A 22,427-nucleotide genomic window follows, 5' to 3' on the forward strand; every position below is an offset into this window, starting at 1 on the left:
TTCTCAGCTCCTTCAAGGGTCAAATGAGCTATCTCACCTCTTTGCTAATGAGTCTGCTGGTCAGCTTTTTTTTAAGAAAGGGAAAAGCGCACAAAACGTGATCAAATAAAATTTGGGTGAAGAGTTCATCCGGACTTATTGAGCGGAACAATTATTGCTTTTTCAATGGAAGGAATATTGAACACCTTGGAAATATTGACCAGAGAAGATCGAGCACAGCAACCAAAATTGTGGTCTGAACAACTAGGTCAAAAATATTAAACGGCACACACTGTGACCCCTTTTGAACTTGGTCTGCGTCTCTGCTTTGTCGTTTAAGCTATTTATATGCTTATGGTTTAGCTGTCTCCATCTGACTCCATTTTCAATGTTCCTAGCACAGGGTAGTTTTCTGTCTGGAAGGGTCACCTTATAGATCAATATTGAGCACTGGAGAACGAGAAGGATCTGATAAAAAGCAATCTATAGGTTTTGTGTCCTCTCTGCTGCCGGTGATAGTTGCCGCTGTTATCCAAACAGGCAAGATAACCATGCTGACCCAGAAAAAAATTCTTTAAGTGGAACAAAGCTTTATGACAGAAAATATCGTTTTTGGGATCTTCAACAGATCAGGACAGCAAGACTATGCCTAATGTCAGGGGCTTAAAGTTCCTAATGCCTAGTTTCCCAATTGCTAACTTATTATGTTTGTTTGCTTGTTTGTTTATTTATTTATTTACTGTATTTGTATACCGCCTTTCTCAGCCAATCAGCGACTCAAGGCAGTTATATTATATTATATTATATTATATTATATTATTAGCATAGCACAGGAGACTCTTCACTCTGGCCCAGAGCAGCAGTTGGTGCTGGGGGGGACGGGGGGGACTCCCAACTAATGGCATAGGAAGGAGACAAGGTGTTGGGGAAAGGTTGCATATTCCACCCTGTATCATTTCATTGCAGAGCAGTGCAATAGGCTTGTGCCTAAAAAGTGTCTAACCTGCTGATGAGGTTTAGGGCTGGTTTGTGTCAGTTTCTCCCTCCACAAGAACAGGTGCTGGCCGCCCTTGGTCACTTATATGGCCCACGATCACACAGAAACATTTATCTGGAACCAAACTGTGCATCAACACAAACAGCAATGATTTCTGCAGCTGCCTTAGCACTTTCTCCCCAATTACAATGCTGTTCTTGTGTGCAGCTGGATTCATAATCCAATTCTTTTATGTGAGCTGTATTCTGAAGACTGTCTGCTGCTCATAACCAGAGGGAAGCGACTGAGTAGAACCTGCCCTCAGTCACCCATCAATTTGTAAAAATCAACTTCACTGACAAATAGGAAGAATAGGCTCTTACCCAGTCCTTCTGGTTGTACTGCGTTGCATCACTGTACACTTCAATGGCTGCTTTGTGCTTCCCAAGGAGGAACCTGCAATTTTTAAGCAAATCACATCTTACTGCGTAATGAGCTAGGGTTCATCAGCCAAATAAATCAACGGTAGCTCCATGGATTCCTGAAGGTATGCTCTTGACTGGCCAAAAAGGCGTTATTAAGGAGGTATATCTAATCCAGGGGGTTCCACTCATACTATACAGAAGGGAAGATCTCAACTTGAAATCAAATCTGTTGTGTCATTTTTGAATTCACTCCATAGACGTTCCCTGGTGATAACACTGTTCTACAAATTTTCAGTTTTTCTCAGTTGTGGAAATGAAATGTGCCGTTTCTTAATAAATTTAAAATGCTGAATGCAAATATAATAATTAAATGTGTTAATTGGCTCTGTTTTTTATGCAACAGCTATTTCAATTTTCTCCACAATAGGTAATTCGTTAATACTGTATTATGATAATGCGCCTAACCTTACTGCATGTATATAAACCGTGAATATTTACTAAATTTTAGCCAAATTATATTGCCAATAGTTTATACATGAGAAATATTTATTTAATTAGTCTATTGTTTATGTTTGTGCAGCAAGAAACTCTATTAGTAGGCCTAATGCAATTGAAAAGTCTGAAAGTTTAAATGTCGCTGTAATCGTGACTTTAGTTTATATCCTGTTTGCTTCTCTTGATTTTTCTTTTGTATTCAAGGAAAGGATTGTCTCTTACAATGCTCCAGCAGTAGTCTGACAGCATTGACGGAGTCCATTTACCTTGATATCTTTTTTCCATAGTGCTTTATTTACAGACGTGCGAGGCATAATTACAGTAAAAAGAACAATGTAAAACTATGTTTAACGAGACTGTCTCAGTCTTCAACTGACTGACCCTCACCGTTCAAAGGTCTGGCCTTATATAGGGCTTTCTGGCTTTTGCACATGGCACTAATACTGCGTCATCAAACTTTCTAGAATATTCTAGAATCTTCCATAGTGTAAGTCGCAACATGCATTTTTTCAACCATACGTGATCACGTGATTGCTTATATCATAAAAACTAGAGCCAATATACATTTTTAAATGTCATTTTCATTTTCAGCACCCCAAAATCATAAAAGAACAGCTATTTTCAGGCCCGCAACTTTTTCTCCGTTGAACAGTGTAATCAAAGCAAAATTGTTGCTGTTAGGTCACTCTTTTGGTGCCCAATCTACAGAATTAGTAGCCATGATGGAAATATGGGATCTCCCCATTCAAATGCAGTGCAAAACTGAATATGAGTTCTGGAGGACAACAGAGGTGAGATGTTGCCTCCAAGCAGCCCTTGTTGGGAAAGAGGAAACTGCAATGGATGAACCCATGGACCTCTGAGTCCCCTTCGGAGTTGAGAAGGAAGTATATAAATGTGGTAAATAAATCTATATAAATAAAAATGTAATGCTTGTTTGTGGGATTAACATAACTCAAAAACCACTGGACGAATTGACACTAAATTTGGACACAATACACCTATCAGGCCAACAAGTGACCATCACTCATAAAAACACTGAAAAACACAGCAGAACAAACTTAAAAAGCCAAAGATATTAAAAATACATTACAACACATGCCAAAAACCATGTGTTTTTGGCACCATGTATACACAAACAAATAATAATCATCATCATCATCATCTTTATTTATACCCCACCACAATCTCCCCAACGGAGACTTGGGGCGGCTTACATGAGGCCCAGCCCAACAACACATTACAATAAAATAAAACCAAGGCATAAAACAACAACACAATAAAATACACAAAACATGAGAATACAGTAAACAATATAAAATACAATAAAAATAATTCACAATCACAGTGACCGTGAGTGGGCCACATGTACAGGATAAAATACTAAAAACTCAGATGAGATAGGAATGGAGCAGATTATTTGTGGGGGAGAGCTCATAAAAACGGGGTCATAGAAACGCAAGGATAAACATTATATACACAAATATACACACATACATATATCTAATATACACAAAATATATATATCTAATATACACAAAAAGCACATATACACAGACTGGGCCACAGCAACGTGTGGCAGGGGACGGCTAGTAAAAAATAAATACTTCTGGCCCAGTTCCGCTCTTTTTGTCTTCTTAAACATTCATACAGGGCAAGATGGGTGCTTCCAAAGAGTTAAAGTATGCAAATATGAGGAAATGGAACCCGTTCTCTAGAAAACCCACACCTTCACAAGAATCAAATGGCACCTACAGTGATCGGGCCACCTGCTTGAGGTTGTCTGCACTCCGGGGCCTGAGGATAGCGCACGTCTGGAACAGCTCAAGGGATTCGTGAATCTTCCCCTCCAAGCGAAATATCAAAGCTGAAATGCAACATTACCACAGTATATTATCCAAGGATCGAGCATGGACGTCAAAGGAATCATAGGCAAAGTTTGAACACACAAGGGGACAAAACAGGGACCCAAGCCCCATAAACAACACCTCACAAAGAGGTTCTAAGGAAGGGGGCCATGCATGAAAGGCACTGCAAATTAATTCAACCAGAGAAGTCAGCCATAGCAGAGCATCTGATGAACCAACCTGGACACAGCAAATTATTTGAGAACACAAAAATGCTGGACCACTCTAACAACCACCATGTCAGGCTACACAGAAAAATCATTGAAATCCACAGGCAGGTGGACAATATCAAAAGAAAGGAAGAAACCATGAAAATAAAAAAAATCTGGCTCCCAGTATTAAAAGACTCTAAAATCAGGACAGTGAATAAAGAACAGCACTCAAAAAACAGGGGAATTCCTGACATGAAACAATCAAGGCCAGCTAGCACATCCAAAAAAAAAAGAGGGTTCTCCCAGGCAGCAACCAGCCAGGTTTTGAAGCTGCAAGGCCATTCAATGCTAATCAATGTGGTCAAACTACAAGTAAGGAGATTCCATCTGAACATTAGGAAGAACTTCCTAACTGTGAGAGCTGTTCAGCGGTGGAACTCTCTGCCCCGGAGTGTGGTGGAAGCTCCTTCTTTGGAGGCTTTTAAGCAGAGGCTGGATGGCCATCTGTTGGGGATGCTTTGGATGCAATTTTCCTGCTTCTTGGCAGAATGGGGTTGGACTGGATGACCCACAAGGTCTCTTCCAACTCTATGATTCTATAATTCTATGGTCAATTGTAACATTCACACATGCCTCAAGCAGACAAGAGTTCTTTCTCCCACCCTGGACATTATTCCACAGATATATTATAAACCCCACTTGCATAGTTTTCCAATAGACCTCACAGCCTCTGAGGATGCCTGCCATAGATGTGGACGAAACATCAGGAGAGAATGCTTCTGGAACATGGCCAAACAGCCCAAAAAACTCACAGCAACCCAGGGATTTCGGCCATGAAAGCCTTCGACAACACATTGATATACTTCTATTTTGGAAATTACCTGCAACTAATTCCATAAGTTTCCTGGACAACAGAAGTTCATGTCAATTTCTTTCAACTTTTAAAGAGGAAAATAACAGGCTGCACTCATTAAACTGTGCAACAATAATAACACATGCATTTTTAAATGTCTGTAGTTTTTATTTTATTTTTCATCCTATGCCACTCTGAGTGCCATCTGGTAGGGAATTCAGCAAATGAATGAATAACAAATATACTGCCTTTTGCAGAATGCCACAGAAATCTTTTTTTTTCTTTTTCTTGTATGAAATATAGGCATTCTGGGTGATCTGGGACATCCATAACTAGTTTGGATTACATGAAAATCTCTCTTTTTTCCATTTCAAGTAATCAACATGTCCTGGACTGTGTGTATCAGATTTCATTTCTCCTTTCTGTAATAACTGGAATAACTAGAACCACACAGGAAAAAAGCTTCGTGTCTGTGTCCCTTATGAGCAAGAGACTGTACAAAATGTCTCGTTTTTCAATTTTTGCTAGCAATCAGGGTGTGCTCTCTTATGGAAGCTTTCTGGTGAAAGAATTTTGTTATTAAGCCAATGCAGACTTTCAGTTTTTTCAAAACACACTAGTAAAGTCATAAGCTTGCAAGCCATATGGAGAGCATATGTATATGTGAGGCACGCGTGTTTGGGCTTACCTTGAACATAGACTGCGTATTCACACATCCCATGGGTCTCCTGAAGTTGCTCTTTTATAGCGATCTGAACCACAGAGTAAAGAGAGGCAAGGCTTTAATAATGGCATGTTTTCGTTTGGACAAGAAGCAGAATCTATCTAAATAAAAATGTAATGTTCGTTTGTGAGATTAACAAAACTCAAAAACCACTGGACGAATTGACACCAAATTTGGACACAATACACTGATCAGGTCAAAGAGTGACCATCACTCATTAAAACATTGAAAAACACAGCAGAAGGGACTTAAAAAGCCAAATTTTTTTTTAAAAAAACCATTACAACACATGCGCACAACCATATATGTGTGTGTGTGTGTGTGCGTGCTAGCCGTTCCCTGCCACGCGTTGCTGTGGCCCAGTCTGTGTCTATGTGTTTTGTGTGTGTATATATGCGTATATGTTTGTGCATATATTTGTGAATATGTGTATATTTGTGTGTTTGTGTATATATGTGGTTTTGCGCATGCGTTGTAATGTATTTTTTGGTTTTTGGCTTTTTAAGTTTCTTCTGCTGTGTTTTTCAGTGTTTTGATGAGTGATGGTCACTTGATGGCCTGATAGGTGTATTGTGTCCAAATTTGGTGTCAATTCGTCCAGTGGTTTTTGAGTTATGTTAATCCCACAAATGAACATTGCATTTTTATTTATATAGATATATGAAAACACACATATATACACATATACACAAATATATATACACACACAAAACACATATACACAGACTGGGCCACAGCAATGTATGGCAGGGGATTACAAGTATATAAATTAAAATGTAATGTTAGTTGGTGAGATTAACATGGTGTGAGAGAACTGGCCATCTGCAAGGACGTTGCTCAGGGGATGTTTTGAAGTTTTACCATCCTTCTGGGAGGATTCTCTCATGTCCCTGCATGCAGAGCTAGAGCTGACAGAGGGAGCTCATCTGCTCTCTCCCCAGATTCAAACATCCGACCTGTCAGTCATCAGTCCTGACAGCACAAAGGTTAAACCCACTGTGCCAATGGGAGCAATTACCGGTGCTAAAACGAGCTGGGATACTTCGGCCAAAACCACATTTTTACTAGCTGGTTCTAATCCTGTCTTAACAATAAAGGTTGCTCTTTATTATTATTATTATTATTATTATTGACACAAAAGCACAGTATGTCACAACAAACGAGATCTATATGCTGGATTTCGTATCACAAAATCACGTCGAACACTTCCCAAGCATCTAGGACCGTGTGATGTATTTTCAAATGATGAGCACATCATTATTATTATTATTATTATTATTATTATTATTATCTTTAGCATCTAAAAGGAGATTAGAGTATATTGAACAGTATATTGTACTGCTCTCTTACCTTACACAAATCATAGTCCTTGCGGATATAGTACAGGTGGATCAGCCAGTTCCTTTTCTCCACAATGGGCAGGTCTGGCACTGTGCAAAAGTTGGAAGGTTTGAAACATTAAGATACATAAGCAGATCATTCCTTCTCAGAGGAAGATAGTATGGTTCAACCAAAGCAAAGCTAGGATCGTGGATATTGCATGAGGCAGGGCTGCTCTTCTTATAATGTAATAGAAGGCAAGAGTAAGAAGAATAACACTGAAGAAAATATGATACTAGACCCTGGGGAAATGAGTGTTATAGATTCTGTGGATAAATGGAGGGCATGATGACCACCATGGTTGTTTCTTATGTCTTCTCTTTGTAGGTGGACTATAAATTGTAGGTGAACTATAAATCCTAGCAACTCTAACTCCCAAATGTCAAGGCCTATTTTCCTCCAAACCCTGCCACTGTTCACATTTGGGCACACTGAGTGTCTGTGCCGAGTTTGGTCCAGATCCATCACTGTTTGAGTTCACAGTGCTCTCTGGATGTAGGTGAACTACAACCCCAAAACCCAAAGTCTGTGCTCTAAGGCACAGAACACTCTTTGATTTTAGATGAATATAAATCCCAGCAACTACAACTCCCAAATGCCAAAGTCTATTTCCCCCAAGCCCCACCAGTGTTCACATTTGGGCACGTTGAGTATCTGTGCCAAGTTTGGTCCAGATCCATCATTGTTTGAGTCCATAATCCTCTCTGGTTGTAGGTGAACTACAACTCCAAAACTCAAGGTCAATGCTCACCAAACCAGTATTTTCTGTTGTCCATGGGAGTTCTGTGTGCCAAGTTTGTTTCAGTTCCATTGTTGTTGGAGTTCAGAATGCTCTTTGATTGTAGGTTAACTATAAATCCCAGCAACTACAATTCCCAAATGCAAAACTCAACCCCAACCCCACCAGTATTCAAATTTGAGTGTATGTGGTATTTGTGCCAAATTTGGTCCAGTGAATGAAAATACATCCTGCATATCGGATATTTACATTACGATTCATAACCGTAGCAAAATTATAGTTATGAAGTAGTACCAAAAATTATGGTTGTCACCATAACATGAGAAACTGTATTAAGGGGTAGTGGCAATAGGAAGGTTGAGAAACACTAGAGCTCTCAGGACCTGAAGTCCAAAACATCTGGAAGGTCAAACTTTGAGAATCGCTGGTACAGATATTGGTATTGCCAGGTGGACCTTTGGACTGAGATATCATTGAAATTCCTAATGCCTTAATTCAGTGTCAAGTCATAAAGAAAGAAGGGAGTGTGGTGAAGGCTCCTTCTTTGGAGGCTTTTAAACAGAGGCTGGATGGTCATCTGTCAGGGGTGCTTTGAATGCAATTTCCTGCTTCTTGGCAGAATTGGGTTGGACTGAATGGCCCACGAGGTCTCTTCCAACTCTATGATTCTAAGGGGTCATCGCACAATCAATAGGAAGAAGCCTCTAGCAGTAACTGCTGGCAAGTCATTGCTTTTCCTGGCCCATCTCCAAGCAGAATTGAAAGTTTTCATAACACTCCACTGCTTGCAACATACAGACCTGACTTGTAGTGCATCAAATTCATTTCTGCAGCTGAAAGGATGGTGGGCTAAAGGTAACCATAGCAACTGACAGCACGAACTAATGCTTGCAAGCCAATATTATGATAGAGAAGTCTAGCAAGAAACAAAAGGCAAAAGACTGCTGAAGCAGGAGGGCAGAGGTGATGCTGAAGAAAGGATGGGGAGAGAATGAGGGCGAAGCTCAAAAGATGAACCGTCTCCTTCTGTGGTCAAAACACTCAATGAATCCTATTTATTTTCAAGGTAGCCTATAGCAGAGACCAGCAACTATCTCAGGCAACCAGGGATCTGAGAACTATGTTTACATTTTGGGTGAGAGGGCTCAACATTGGCAGGCAGGTTAGTATTAATTTTCTGTTTTTAAGGAAGGCAACTTTCTTTCTCCACCCATTACATTCCCATATCATTAAATATGAAGACTTGCAAACAATGTGTGTAGTTAGAAATGCCCTCCATGTGTTCAGTGTAGCACTTAAATATGTGTAGAATGGATTTGCAGGCAGCCCTTAATATACCTGGAAGCATTCCATGACAACAATAACAACAACAACACCAATACAACAGCCAGCAGAGTATCTGCTGTGGACTCATCTTGTTGTGTTTCAAATAATAATAATAATCTATATAAATAAAAATGTAATGTTCGTCTGTGGGATTAACATAACTCCAAAACCACTGGACAAATTGACACCAAATTTGGACACAATATACATATCAAACCAATGAGTGACCATCACTCATAAAAACACTGGAAAACACAGCAGAAGAGACTTCAAAAGCCAAAAAAATAAAAAATATATTACAATGCATGTGGAAAACCATATATATACACATACATACACACACAAAGCACATATACACAGACTGAGCCTCAGTAATGCGTGGCAGGGGACAGCTAGTAGTAAAATAATACTAATAATACTAATAATAATGATAATAATAATAATGAGGATGACGACTCTGGCACAAACCAGTCAAGGTGGTCCCAGTGGTGACTGGCACATTGGGTGCAGTGCCTCAAGACCTTGGCCTGCACTTAAACACAATCGGCACTGACAAGATTACCACCTACCAGCTGCAAAGGCCACCTTACTGGGATCTGCATGCATTATTCGCCAATACATCACACAGTCCTAGACCCTTGGGAAGGGTCCGACGTGTGATCCAACACAATAGCCAGCAGAGTGACCTTGTTTGCTGTGTACTAATCTTGTTGTGCTTCAAATAATAATAATAAACATTATTTATACCCCACCACCATCTCCCCAAAAGGGGACTCGGAGCGGCTTACATGAGGTCAAGCCCAGCAATACATTTTAGCAAAATAAAATGTAAATAACAAAAATAATATCACAATAAAATAAATAAGCCATTCAAGTAAAATAAACAGTGCAAAATACCATAATGGAAAATCAGTGGGCGGGCCAAATGCACTAAGGTCTTAACACTTCTTAATGTTTGCTGATTTGGTGAATTTCTGATTACCATATGTACTCAAGTATAAGCCAACCCGAAGATAAGCCAAGACACCTAATTTTACACAAAAAAACCTTGGGAAAACATATTGACTTGAGTATAAGCTGAGGGTAGGAAATGCAACAGCTCCTGGTAAATTTCAAAATAAAAATAGATACCAATAAAATTAAATTAATTGAGTCATTGGTAGGTTAAATATCTTTGAAGGTTTACATAAAACTAATTTAAGATAAGACCGTCCAACTCTGATTAAACTTATGTATCCTTCCAATAACAGTAAAGAAAGTAAAATAATAAATATAATAAAAATAATAGAGTAAAATTATAAATGTCACAAAAATAACAACAGAGATAATGTAAATGTAATAATTAACAATAATAGAGTAAAATAATAAATGTAAGTTTGGGAAGTTTGGCCCAATTCTATCGTTGGTGGAGTTCAGAATGCTCTTGGATTGTAGGTGAATATAAATCCCAGCAACTACAATTCCCAAATGTCAAAATTCTATTTTCCCTAAACTCCACCAGTGTTCACATTTGGGCATATTGAGTATTTGTGTAGAGTTTGGTCCAGATCCATCATTGTTTGAGTCCACAGTGCTCTCTGGATGTAGGTGAACTACAACTCCAAAACTCAAGGTCAATGCCCACCAAAACCTTCCAGTATTTTCTGTTGGTCATGGGAGTCCTGTGTGCCAAAATTGGTTCAATTCTATTGTTGGTGGGGTTCAGAATGCTCTTTGATTGTAAGTGAACTATAAATCCCAGAAACTACAACTCCAAATGACAAAATCAATCCTCCCCAGCCCCACCAGTATTCAAATTTGGGCATATCGAGTATTTGTGGCAAATTTGGTCCAGTGAATGAAAATACACCCTGCATATCAGATATTTACAGGACTGGATTGTGGCACAGCTGCTTGGGAGTCAGCTGCATTAAAATCACTACTGACCGAGAGGTCAAGAGTTCGAAGCCAACCTAGGTATGAGTGAGCTTCTGGCAATTTGTCTAGTTTGCTGTCGACTTTTGCAACCCGAAAGACAGCTGCATCTGTCAAGTAGGAAATTTAGGTACCACTTATGCGGGGAGGCTAATTTAACTAACTTATGATGCCATAAAAAAAATATCCAGCAGCGTGCAAAAGATTGAGGTGTCACAAGAGGATGGTGAAGCGACACCTCCCCCAGTGGCCAGAATTCAAAAAGCATATTCTCACAAAGCTGGAAAGTTAAATAGCCTCTGTGTCTCTTTCTATATATGTCGTGTGTGTATGGCACTGAATGTTTGCCATGTATGTGTGCATTGTGATCCGCCCTGAGTCCCCTGTGGGGTAAGATGAGCAGAATATAAATACTGTAAATAAATAAATAAATAAATTTTGTTGTGTCAGGAGCGACTTGAGAAACTGCAAGTCGCTTCTGGTGTGAGAGAATTGGCTGTCTGCAAGGATGTTGCCTATGGGGTGCCCGGATGATTTGATGTTTTTATCATCCTTGTGGGAGGCTTCTCTCAATAAATAAATAAATACAATTCATAACAGTAGCAAAATGAAAGTTATGAAGTAGCAACTAAAATAATGTTATGGTTGGGGGTCACCACAACAAGAGGAACTGTATTAAGGGGTCGAGGCATTAGGAATGTTGAGAACCGCTGCCTTATGTAATCTCTCTGTTACCTTGGCTCTCAGTGGACTGTACCTATTTCTCTCTCCTGCCCACATCTCCTACCCCTTCCTTCCATTCTTGGGCCCCAGGGAAAGCCCAGCAAATGAAACGATAGATCACATTGAGGATGGCTTTCGGCACAAACTGCTGACATCATCAACCATCAATCACAGCAGGTCTGAGTAGGGAACCTTTGCTATCTTGTTCCAGCTTCTGAAGAAGGGAGGAGTTCCAAAACATAGTGTTTCCTGTCTGTTTTAAATTGTTTGCAGCAAAGCTGGGGAGGGGGAATAAATCTGCGAGCTTCAGAATTATGCAGGCCGTTGGGATCTATTATTCCTCTTTAGAAGAAACAACAGGGGGAAAGAGCAGGAACAAGAGCTTGAAGAAATGACAGCAGCAGAACGGCAAAGAGGAAAGGACTTGGCACACAATCAAAGAGGCAACGAGAGCGCGAATTTGTCTTACATCCAAAGCTGGCTGCCATTGTTTCCCTTCAGCGTGGAGCAAAAGAGAATCTGAAGACAGACACAAGCCTCGGGGACACCGGCTCTGTTGACGGTTTAAAATCCCCTCCTGGCCACAAAAGGTAAAATTGATTTTGTTTTCGGCTAGGAACCTGGGAAACGACACATCGACCTGGCTGTGAAGACTGAAGATTCAAATCTATAGAATCAAAGAGTTGGAAGAGACCACAAGGGCCACCCAGTTCAATTGTCATGTTAAAAATCAGCTTTACAAAAGTGACCATGAGCTACTATCCACTGTGTCCAAACATCACAGAGGTCAAAAATAATCCTAATGAACCATAAATATGTTGTCGAAGGCTCTCATGGCTGGAATCACTAGGCTGCTGATTTTGGAAGCCATTGAAATCCACAAGCATGTGGAAAATTTCAACAGAAAGGAGGAAACCATAAAAATGAACAAAATCTGGCTAGAAGTATTTTAAAAGCTCTAAAATCAGGACTGTAAATAAAGAATAACACTCAGAAAACTGGGGAATTCCAGACAGAAAACAATCAGGGCCTGCTAACACTTCCCAACAAAGGATTCCCACAGGCAGGAAGCAACCAGGCTTTGAAGTTGCAAGGGCATTTAATGCTAATCAAGGTGGCCAATTGCGACAGTCACAACTGCCTCAAACAAGAGTTCTTCCTCCCACCCTGGACCTTCCACAGGTATATAAACCCCACTTGCCTAGTTTCCAACAGACCTCACAATCTCTGAGGATGCCTGCCCTAGATGTGGGTGAAATGTCAGGAGATAATGCTTCTGGAACATGGCCATACAACCTGGAAAACTCACAGCAAACCAAACTACAGGAGAAAATGTGGCAGAATGAAAAACATGCATAGTTCATGCCTTTACCAATCCACACACTTGTCTTGCTTGAGAAAAGATATGCCACGCAACATATACACAGTCATGTTTGCAGTTGCACTGATTCACACAATGTCCTCTGAGAGAGATTCAAATAGTTCTTAGGTGTCCATATGAAAAATCTTCTTCCAGCAGCTCAGAAGCAAAAATATAAAACCTGACTTGGTAAGCGCCCCGGCACAGAAAACCTAAACATGTAACTGTTGCCAAATTCCCAGGCTCAGCTAGCCTCTCAGGTGTGGCCCAGCCAATCAGCTTTGTTTTTTGCATTTTTCGGTTAACACACTCAGCAACTGATTTGTACATGCTCCAACAGAGAATGCCTCTGGAACATGGCCACACAGCCCAGAAAACTCACAGTGAATCATAAGTGCTCTAACCAGAGGTGTTTTACTATTCTGCAGCAGTGAGGCCGCCTTGATTGGTGATTACCGATTCACCAATCTACTCAATATTTTAATTTCACATAATATTTTACCTGTTTCATTTTAAAAAAAAGAACAGGAAAAGGTTCTTCTGCAAACATGCATAGAAAATCTATCTTTCCAATTGTCAATGTAAACATTGCATCAACTAATCAGCGAGTAAAATGGAAAATTGTTGGCAAACTGATTACCTAGGATCGCACATGCAGTGCGCACACCTATGTAGGCTTTAGGTACATAACCTTGCATGCACACATGACAGAAAGCTTTAAAATCTCCCTGCTCCCCAAGCCACATCTATTGTCTCATTGCTTATGGCTCTTCTTTCCCCTTTGCTCAGTTTGCAAGAAGCCGCTAGACCTGACTTTAAATCAAACAATAAACCTGTATGGCTCCATGTTATTTACAGTCAACTGGGCTTAATAAAACCCATCATATACAATTCTGATGCTCGCAACAAAGCTATAATTCATCTCCCTATCCTGTATTAATAGTCCCTATATACAGGAAAGGGGGAAAGAATCTGGATTGAAACTGTAAAAATAATAAAAACAAAAAAGCATCATTTCTGGCTCTACATCTCCCCTTAGTGGAAAATACAATGTATGGCAATAGCTTCTCCTGTGGCTTTGCAGTCTCTTGAAAAATTATCTGAGAATATAAGATTCCTGTTGCAATTCCATATTTCTCAACTAACAACGCATCTGATTTGTGGCTGATGCCAACAGTGTAGTCAGAACTAAGCAAGAAAGTCCTCACTGGCTTCTGGTCTTCAAATGATTCCTAAATTGGAGTAGGCAATACTAAGGGGAAGAAATGGTAACGGTAATGGTAATACCTGGTGGTGCAGTGGGTTAAATTGCTGAGCTGATGAGCTTGTCGACTGAAAGGTTGCAGGTTTGAATCCGGGAGCGGTGTGAGCTTCCGCTGTAAGCCCCAGCTTCTGTCAACATAGCAGTTCTAAAACATGCAAATGTGAGTAGATCAATAGGTACCACTCCGGCGGGAAGATAAGGGCGCTCCATGCAGTCATGCCGGCCACATGACCTTTGAGGTGTCTATGGACAACGCCGGCTTTTTGGCTTAGAAATGGAGTCGCACATGACTGGACTTCATGTCAGGGGAAAACCTTTACCTTAATGATAATAACAATAACAATAATTTGTTATCTGCCTCTTCTTGTGGCTGATAGAAAGCAGAGGTATGCCTTTGTCAGAGAGAGCTAGATTTTACAAAGCTAGGGTTTTGATGTCTGGGGAAAATGAAAAGATCTGAAAGGCTGGAATGCCCAGCTCTTTAAGCCGCTCCCCATAAGGCTTGCTTTCCAAACCCCTGATCCTTTAAGTTGCCCTCCTCTGGACACCTTCCAGCTTATCAACATCTCCCTTCAACTGCAGTGCCCAGAATCGGACACTGGGATACCAGGTGTGGTCTGACCAAGGCAAAATAGAGACATAGTATGACTTCCCTGGAACTCGACACTATTGATGCAGGCCAAAATCCCATTGGCTTTTTAGCTGCTGCATGACACTGTTGGTTTATGCTTAACTTGTTGTCCACTCCAAGATCTTTTTCATACATACTGTAATTGAGGAAACAGTTCTAGAAAATAGAGGTGAAAACAAGCCAGCAGGCATGCACCGTTGAGTTCCCTTTGCCCCTAATTGGTTTACATGCAAATGTTGATATTTCTTCACTTCCAACACCCAAAACATCCACTGACTCTCATAAGCCTTTTAAAATAATTACATAAATAAATAGGGTGCAAAAATGTACAGCCTTTGCAAAATCAAGAGTCTTACTGCATGGTTTGTGGCATATGTTTCCATAAAGGTGAGCAAGTAGCAGTTGTGCAGGTGGTAAAAGGTAAAGGTAAAGGTTTCCCCTGACATTAAGTCTTGTCAAATCAGACTCTGGGAGATTGGTGCTTGTATCTATTTCTACGCCGAAAAGCCAGCAGTATCCATAGACATCTCCAAGGTCATGTGGCCAGCATGACTGAATGGAGCACCATAACCTTCCCACCAAGATCTACTCACATTTGCATGTTCTCAAACTTCTAGGTTGGCAGAAGCTGGGCCTAACAGCGGGAGCTCACCCCGCTCCCCAGATTCAAACCACCAACCTTTCCGTCAGCAAGTTCAGCAGCTCAGTGGTTTGACCCACTGTGACACCAGGGCACAGAGATGTATTAATCTATATTTCACTGCTAGTTGTTTTGGTGTATATAAATTGCAAAAGGAATAAAACAGCTGTGGAAAACGTAGCTTAATGCGACACTAGAAATGTATTTGCGTTCACAGCGAAAAGGAGAACACCTCATGAATAATAGCTATCTGTTTTGTGTTCATCCAGCAGGAAATTCAATCTATTCTCAACTCCCTTTATCCTTCAGCGAAAATTTACCATATTCCACTCTTCTGCATCCATTTCACCAAGCGGGAATACGAATGACGAGTTCATTTAGCACTCTGCATCTCGCCAATAAAAATCCTGTGAAGAATCTGACCAGGCTGAACTCCACAAAGAAATGAATCAGGAGATACTGCTCCCTCCAGCAAACATGCTGAATGTGGTATCATCGACCGGTGGGAGCAAACTTGCCATTTGCAAGGAACATTTTCTTGTAAATTAGAGTCCCGTTCCATATCAACAGCAGTGTGTAGTGAGAGGTAGAAAAAAAATGCCTTCTCAAGTCTGGTTTATCAGTTACTTTAAAAATAATTTGATTTGATTGGAATGCTTGAGGAGAGGAAATTGGAAAGGCTGGCGCTGGTTGTTTTTAATTCAAAACCCCAAAAGCCTTTTAGAGAATATCCAATTCGTTTAACAGGGAGCGAAATTAACACCTTGTCATAGCAGGCAGATATTAACCTCACGCTGTTTGAGAAGCTATGGTTCCTTTCATTCAAACAGGGTCTGATTGCAGGGTGCAGGGAGACGACATGGAGCGTGTGGTGGATTCTGAGGCAGCAAGACCGTTTTGCAGATAAAGCCTCCTCTGTGGGGGTAAAATGAAAGTTTCTTCTGCCACTACATTAGTCCTTGAATAATGGCTGGCATTGAGCACGGCTCTGGAGGGGGCACCTCCCAGCGGTGGCCGTCATTCAGAAGAGGTCCCAAGGTTCAACATCATTTGTACAGCATAAAATTAGCACACTGAGGTTTGAGAAACACCTTTTCAACATCTCACGAGGGACCGCGCTTGATAGCATCTGGTTCATTACTCCTCCTGTCCACTGTTCACCTTTGTCTTTCCACTGTTTTAATGTAAAATAACACTGTACTGATGTAAGCTAGTCATGGGCACAAAATTTGTCCCATCTGTTTGATTCATGTTTCTGTTTTGTTCTATCCATTCAGATAGCACGAAACGGGAAGGCCCCTCCTGGAACAAAAATATTTATTTATTTACAACATTTATATGCCACCCTTCTCACCCTGAAGGGGACTCAAACTGGCTTACAAGATATATATACATACAATATATTAAATTATTAGCATAGTACAATATCAGTATTATATATTACTATATTGTACTACACCATTATATTGCAATATCATTAGTAATATTACATGTAATATAAAATATATCATTATAATTTCATATAATAATAATGATGATTATTATTATATATAATAATATATTATTATTAGTAGTAGTAGAACTAGTAGTAGTATATATATATATATCGCCCTTCTCACCCCAATGGGGACTCAGACCGGCTTACAAGATATATATACATACAATATATTAAATTATTTGCATAATACAATATCATAATTACTATATTGTACTACACCATTATATTGTAATATTATTAGTAATATTACATGTAATATAAAATATATAATTATAATATCATATAAGGATTATTATACTTATATATAATAATTATATATAATAATATATTAGTAGTAGTAGTATTATATATATATCGCCCTTCTCACCCCGATGGGGACTTAGAGCAGCTTACAAGATATATATATACATACAATATATCAAATTATTAGCGTACAATATCAATATTATATATTAGTATATTGTACTACACCATTATATGGTAATATTATTAGTAATATTACATGTAATATAAAATATATAATTATAATATCATATTATTATTATTTATAATAATAATATATATTAGTAGCAGTTGTTTTACATATATTGCCCTTCTCACCCTGAAGGGGACTCAGAGCAGCTTACAATATATTAAATTATTAGCATAGTACAATATCAGTGTTATATATTACTATATTGTACTACACCATTATATTGTAATATTATTAGTAATATTACATGTAATATAAAATATATAATTATAATCATTTATTAGTATTATATTGTATTACATTATAATATTACAAATATTATATGTATATACAATGTATTATATTATATTATTAGTAAAGCACAGGAGACAAGATGGAACCATCTTCAACTGTAGCCCCCTCTCTCTTCACTCCGGCCAGGGCAGCAGTTCGTGCCGGGAGGGGAGGGCTCCCAACTGATGATATAGGCAGGAGACAAGATGGAGCTGTCTTCTGCCCCACCCCCCTTTCACTCTGGCTAGAACAGTAGTTGGTGCTGGGGGGGAGGGGGCTTCCAACTGATGATATAGACAGGAGACAAGATGGAGCTGTTGTCTGCCCCCCTCTCTCTTCACTCTGGCCAGAACAGCAGTTGGTGCCGGGGGGGGGGGGAGGCCTCCCAACTGATGACATAGGCAGGAGGCAAGATGGAACTGTCTTCTGCCCCCCCCCCCTCTTCACTCTGGCCAGAACAACAGTTGATGCCGGGTTTGGGGGGGGGGGTTCCCAACGGATGCTATAGACTGAAAATGAAAGGCAGGCGGGAGCGGATTCCGGCACCAAGCCATCTTTTCGAATCGATTGCCGCGCGCATAGGACCAAAGCACCTGGGCCTGGCAGGGCCTGCAGGTGAGCACAGAGTAAGGAGCGCTCCTTATTCGGTGCTCGGCTGCAAGCACCCCGGCATTTTGGGCCTATGCAACTGGGCCTGGCAGGGCCTGCAGCCGAGCACCGAGTAAGGACACCCAAAGCCTGCACCCATAGGCCTGGACGGATCTTTCAGCCGAGAAAACAGAAAACGAAAATCTGACCTCCCGATTTCGGGAGGCTCAGTAGAAACGTATCAGGGTCCCCAAAGTAAGCTGGGATGAAGGTAAGCCCCAAATGCACATGACTAATGTAAGTACTTTGCTCAGTCCTCTGAGCTGCTCACATACAACAACCCTAAAACAGTGGATGTGGCTTTTAATGAGACATGCCGCATTATCACAGGGTGTCTGCGCCCTACATCACTGGAGAAATTACACTGCTTAGCCGGTATTGCACCACCTGACATCCGCCGGGAAGTAGCAGTCAATAGTGAAAGGACCAAGGCAGAGACATCTCCAGCTTATCCCGTTTGGGTATCAGCCAGCACGTCAACGACTTAAATCAAGAAATAGTTTTCTAAGATCTACAGAGACACTCGCTGGAACACCTCAGCAAGCAAGAGTCCAAAAGTGCCAAGCTCAAACCCAGAACTTCAAACCATGGGTGATACCAGATGAGAGACTCCCCCCTGGGCACACAGAAGACTGGGCGACTTGGAAGGTGCTGAACAGACTGCGCTCTGGCACCACGAGATGCAGAGCCAACCTCAAGAAATGGGGCCACAAAGTGGAATCCACGACATGCGGGTGTAGAGAAGAGCAAACCACTGACCATCTGCTGCAATGCGACCTGAGCCCTACTACATACACAATGTAGTAGGGTTCAGGTCGCATTGCAGCAGATGGTCAGTGGTTTGCAGCAATACCAGAGGCACTCCAAGTGGCCAGATACTGGTCAAAGGACATTTAATCAACTATCAAGTTTGCAAAATTTGTGTTATTTTATCTGTTTGTTTGTTTTGTTCTGTTAAAAATGTAATACAATGGTATAGTTGCTGATGACACGATAAATAAATACAACAACCCTGTTGAAGGGTCAGTTGTCATAAGCAGTGAAAATGGAAATTAAATGGAGGTTTGAAAGGTAAACAGAGAGAGTAAGGATATGAATACAAAATGTGCTTGTGTTTGTGTATGCAAAGATATATGAAAAAATGCAATAAATCACTACAATGATCAATTATTCAAATTAACACTACACAGTCCACAGTATAAATAGCAGTATGAGAGACGATCCATAGGACATAAATCATTTGTTGAAGGGGAAAGAGTGGTCCAAGGTCTTTCATTTCCCTTTCCTTATTCCTGTGCGTTAGACCTTATACTTTCCTTTTCTCCTGATTTAAATGGAATCGCAGCTTAGCATTTCATCATAATATTATATTATCCACCATTGCCCTGCCCCTTGGCCGAGATTCTTTCTACAATGAACAATAATAAATCAGTCTCATTCAGTAAAGGAAACTTTCAGTGTGATTTAAATGCTTCCTGTTTCAGGATCTCCCTGCCATAGGCTGGGGAATTAGGGGAGAACTGCCTTTTGAATGTGTTAGTCTCAGGGGCAGAGGGCTCATTCCGCTCAAGCAAGGGAGCCATGTTCTGAAGTCGGAAAGACCTGAGCAGGGTTGTTCATGGAAGAGTGACTTCGAGGTCTTGTATTCATAGGGTCACCATACATCAAAACTGACTTGATGGCAGTTAACAAATAGTTTAAAGCAGCGATGAAGAAACTTTGCTTTCTAGAGGTTTGGGGTGGCAGATATGGAAGGAAAGGGGACAAAAACAAGAACACAAACTTCCCATATAAACATGTGGACAATTTCAACAGAAAGGAGTAAACCATGAAAATGAAGAAAACCTAGCTACCAGTTGTTGTTTTTTTAAAAAAAATTCCAAAATCAGGACAGTAATTAAAGAAAAACATTCAAAAAGCAGGGGAATTTCAGACATAAATCAATCAGGGCCCGCTAACACCTCCAAACAAAGGATTCCCCCAGGTAGCAATCAGCCAGGCTTTGAAGCTGCAAGACCATTAAGTGCTAATCCCTATGAGGAGTGGCTTAAAGAGCTGGGCATGTTTAGCCTGAAGAGGAGAAGGCTGAGAGGAGACATGATAAGGGCCATGTATAAATATGTGAGAGGAAGTCATAGGGAGGAGGGAGCGAACTTGTTTTCTGCTGCCCCAGAGACTAGGATGCGGAACAATGGCTTCAAACTAAAAGAAAGGTGATTCGATCTGAACATTAGGAAGAACTTTCTGACTGTGAGAGCTGTTCAGCAGTGGGACTCTCTGCCCCGGGGTGTGGTGGAGGCTCCTTCTTTGGAAGCTTTTAAAAAGAGGCTGGCTGAATATCTGTCAGGGGTGCTTTGAATGCAATTTTCTTGATTCTTGGAAAAATGAGGTTGGACTGGATGGCCCACCAGGTCTCTTCCAACTCTAGGATTCTATGATTTTAAAAACGTCCTGACTGTGAGAGCTGTTCAGCAGTGGAACTCTCTGCCCTGGAGTGTGGTGGATGCTCCTTCTTTGGAAGCTTTTAAAAAGATGCTGGATGGCCATCTGTCGGGGTGCTTTGAATGCGATTTTCCTGCTTCTTGGCAGAATGGGGTTGGATTGGATGGCCCACCAGGTCTCGTCCAACTCTAGGATTCTATTATTCTAATCAAGGTGACCAATTGCAACATTCACGCCTGCCTCAAGCAGGCAAGAGTTCTTTCTCCTATCCTGGACATTCCACAGGTATATAAACCTCACTTGCTTAGTTTCCAACAGACCTCACAACCTCTGAGGATGCCTGCCATAGATGTGGATGAAACCTCAGGAGACAATGCTTCTGGAACATGTCTATGCAACCTGGAAAACTCACAGCAACCCATTGGTTCCAGCCATGAAAGCCTTCGAAAACATATAGGACTAAAGCTCCTCCACTTTTGCCTTACAGTAAATAAGACACATCTGAAGTGCTGGAGTTCCTCCGCTCCTGCTTTACAGGAAGTAAAAATTGAATCCAGATGATTAGAGAGCTGGAAGCTTTAAAGAAGTGGATTTCTTTGAAACTGTAGGCCAAAAAATGCCTAGCTTAGAGAAGTGGGAGCAAAGCAGCTAGTAAGCAGTGATAAATAGCTCACGAGGCTGCTTAACTGCCTTGGCCACACACCATTTCCAGTTCTCCAGCTAAGTTTCAAGCCTCTGCAAAAGCAAAGTCAGCCTTTCCCTTCCATCTGGTTTAAATTACTTAAAAGTGGGGAAGTTTATTCTTAACTCTGAATTGCTTTTGCATTACTCACAAGAGGAAATTCCAGGAAGAGGGCTTAGCTCCTCTCCTCTTTGGCTGCTCAGAAATACAAGTGAGCTGTTCACAAGTGGGGTGGCAGACTTTAGAATAAACTTTAGAAAGAATTCAAATGCATATTATGATAATTTATTTAGTAGGCCAGCCTAAAAGGCACAAAAATATGTGTGAACTTTCACGAGCTCTTCATGAGGCAAAATCTTCCAAAAAGTAAAGGAGAGGAAAAGAATAAAGAGAAACCTAATTTTAAAAAATGGAGAGGATGGATTCTGCAGGCATTCAGATGAGGCTCAACTAATGAGGTTCAGTCACTCCTTCACATTTGCAGGTTTAATATTCATGTATTTGGATTTCCAGATTATTTGTTGTTGTCTCTGCTGCTGTCCTACACCATTTTTAATAGGGACTTCAATACTAACAGTGTCTGTCTTGAGCTGTGTTAAGTCAGGCTTAGAAATCTGCCACAAAAGTAAAACACCAACTACAAAGGTGTTAATATCAACTAGAACAGCTTCTAGGTCAGTGTTTCTCAACCTGGGGGTCACAAGGGGGTGTCAAAGGGGTCACCAAAGACCATCAAAAAGCACAGTATTTTCTGTTAATCAGAGGGTTCTGGGTAGGAAGTTTGGCCCAAATATATTGGCGGTGGGGTTCCCAAATGTCAAGGTCTATTTTCCCCCAAACTCTAACAGTGTTCACATTTGGGCATATTGTGTATTTGTGCCAAGTTTGGTCCAGATCCATCATTCTTTGAGTCTACAGTACTCT

At 40.6% G+C, this 22,427-nt stretch overlaps 1 protein-coding gene across 2 annotated transcripts in view; it reads right to left on the reverse strand.

The window, feature by feature from the left end:
- Positions 1 to 22,427, reverse strand: part of BBS4 (Bardet-Biedl syndrome 4) — a 51,812-nt gene that overhangs the window by 21,294 nt on the left and 8,091 nt on the right. The window contains exons 3-6 of one of the 2 annotated variants that reach the window (XM_067471421.1): positions 6,862 to 6,941; positions 5,476 to 5,539; positions 3,631 to 3,742; positions 1,339 to 1,411 (exon numbers count right to left, since the gene is read on the reverse strand). In XM_067471421.1, the coding sequence (XP_067327522.1) occupies positions 1,339 to 1,411; positions 3,631 to 3,742; positions 5,476 to 5,539; positions 6,862 to 6,941 (329 nt within the window). The remainder of the gene's footprint in view (positions 1 to 1,338; positions 1,412 to 3,630; positions 3,743 to 5,475; positions 5,540 to 6,861; positions 6,942 to 22,427) is intronic. The other variant, XM_067471422.1, reaches the window with a different exon arrangement.

Source organism: Anolis sagrei, chromosome 9, assembly GCF_037176765.1.
Source record: "Anolis sagrei isolate rAnoSag1 chromosome 9, rAnoSag1.mat, whole genome shotgun sequence".
NCBI lineage: Eukaryota > Metazoa > Chordata > Lepidosauria > Squamata > Dactyloidae > Anolis > Anolis sagrei.